The sequence below is a fragment of the Sinocyclocheilus grahami genome, unplaced genomic scaffold (genome assembly GCF_001515645.1).
Source record: "Sinocyclocheilus grahami isolate Dianchi unplaced genomic scaffold, SAMN03320097.WGS_v1.1 scaffold5.1, whole genome shotgun sequence".
Taxonomy (NCBI): domain Eukaryota; kingdom Metazoa; phylum Chordata; class Actinopteri; order Cypriniformes; family Cyprinidae; genus Sinocyclocheilus; species Sinocyclocheilus grahami.
The window spans coordinates 5,378,339-5,379,519 of NW_015505184.1; the positions used below are offsets into that span (position 1 = coordinate 5,378,339).

General features: G+C 37.6%; 1 protein-coding gene across 2 annotated transcripts; it reads left to right on the forward strand.

Moving 5' to 3' along the window:
• On the forward strand, positions 1-573 carry insl3 (insulin-like 3 (Leydig cell)). Of its 2 annotated transcripts, none has more exons than XM_016274052.1 (2): positions 1-187; positions 299-573. In XM_016274052.1, exons 1-2 carry the CDS (start codon positions 1-3, stop codon positions 571-573), a joined length of 462 nt encoding a protein of 153 aa, XP_016129538.1. The 2 variants fall into 2 exon arrangements, 1 of the variants encoding a protein (XP_016129538.1); XR_001609381.1 differs by having other exon boundaries at positions 133-214; positions 299-374.
• Positions 574-1,181: the final 608 nt, after the last annotated feature.

Sequence of the window (1,181 nt, forward strand, 5' to 3'; positions counted from 1 at the left end):
ATGAACATGAAGTGGTTTGCATCTTTAGCTTTTTTAATTCTTCTCGAGACTTCCAAGACTGAGGGTCAAGATGCACGAGTGAAGCTTTGTGGGCGTGAGTTCATTCGGATGGTGGTCACATCGTGTGGAAGCTCGCGACTCAAACGGAACGCGCCTGATTCAGACCTTCACTTTGCAAACCCTCATAGTAGATTTGCCTTCTTCAGACATGCATGTAGTTATCAATTCATTAACCTTTTATTTTTGTTTATTATCTGTGTTGAAACATCTCATGTTGATACACCATATCCTTTTTCAGGGAATCTACAAAACTGGCTCGACAGGGATCTCGTTGCGCACCAGAAAGGGAGCCTGACTGCTGAGGATAAGCAGTGGAGGGAGCATGACTCCCCTGAGAGCGTGACAGAGCGTCCAGCCCACCATCAGCACACAAGCCCCCCAGCAGAGCTTCTGGAACACTCCACCACTGTGCAGGATCTCAGCATGTCCTCCAGGACCCGCCGTGATGTCGGGCCAGCGGGCGTCTGCTGTACTTCAGGATGTACCATGAGTGAACTGATTCAATACTGCTAAGGACGGATATTGAGCTCAGATGTCTTCTGCCCTAAAGCTGCATGTGGTACATTCAATTATGCTTCATTAAACATTGTATCTAAGTTACCATTATGGTAACATGGCTTCATTTGTTAACATTAGGTACCTAACATGAACTAATCTTGTTAATTTTAAGTTAAAAGTGAATTTTAGCATTCACCAATACACTATTATAATCAAAAAGCTGTAACTGTTAATGTAGGCTACGATTTAACAGACCTGAGCTAACATGAACTAAAAAAAGAACAGTATTTTTATTAACTAATGTTAACAAAGATTAATAAATATTGTAACAAATGTATTTCTCAATGTGTGTTAATGCACAAATGAGAATGACTGTAAAATGTTACCATCATTATTATTGTTGGTAGAAGATTTATATATATATGTAATTGAATGAAAATAGTGTTATTTCATACTTTATACTAAAGCTGGTTATATATTTGAGATGACTATCTATAGTGACTATCTATCTATCTACTGTATATATTGTGTGTTAATGCACAAATGAGAATGACTGTAAAATGTTACCATCATTATTATTGTTGGTAGAAGATTTATATATATATATGTAATTGAATGAAAAT

Bases quoted from the DNA above. Each gene is read 5' to 3' on its own strand.
- insl3 (XM_016274052.1), top strand. From the start codon at position 1: ATGAACATGAAGTGGTTTGCATCTTTAGCTTTTTTAATTCTTCTCGAG. The intron at 188-298 runs GTAGATTTGCCT...ATCCTTTTTCAG, and splicing joins TCACTTTGCAAACCCTCATA to GGAATCTACAAAACTGGCTC.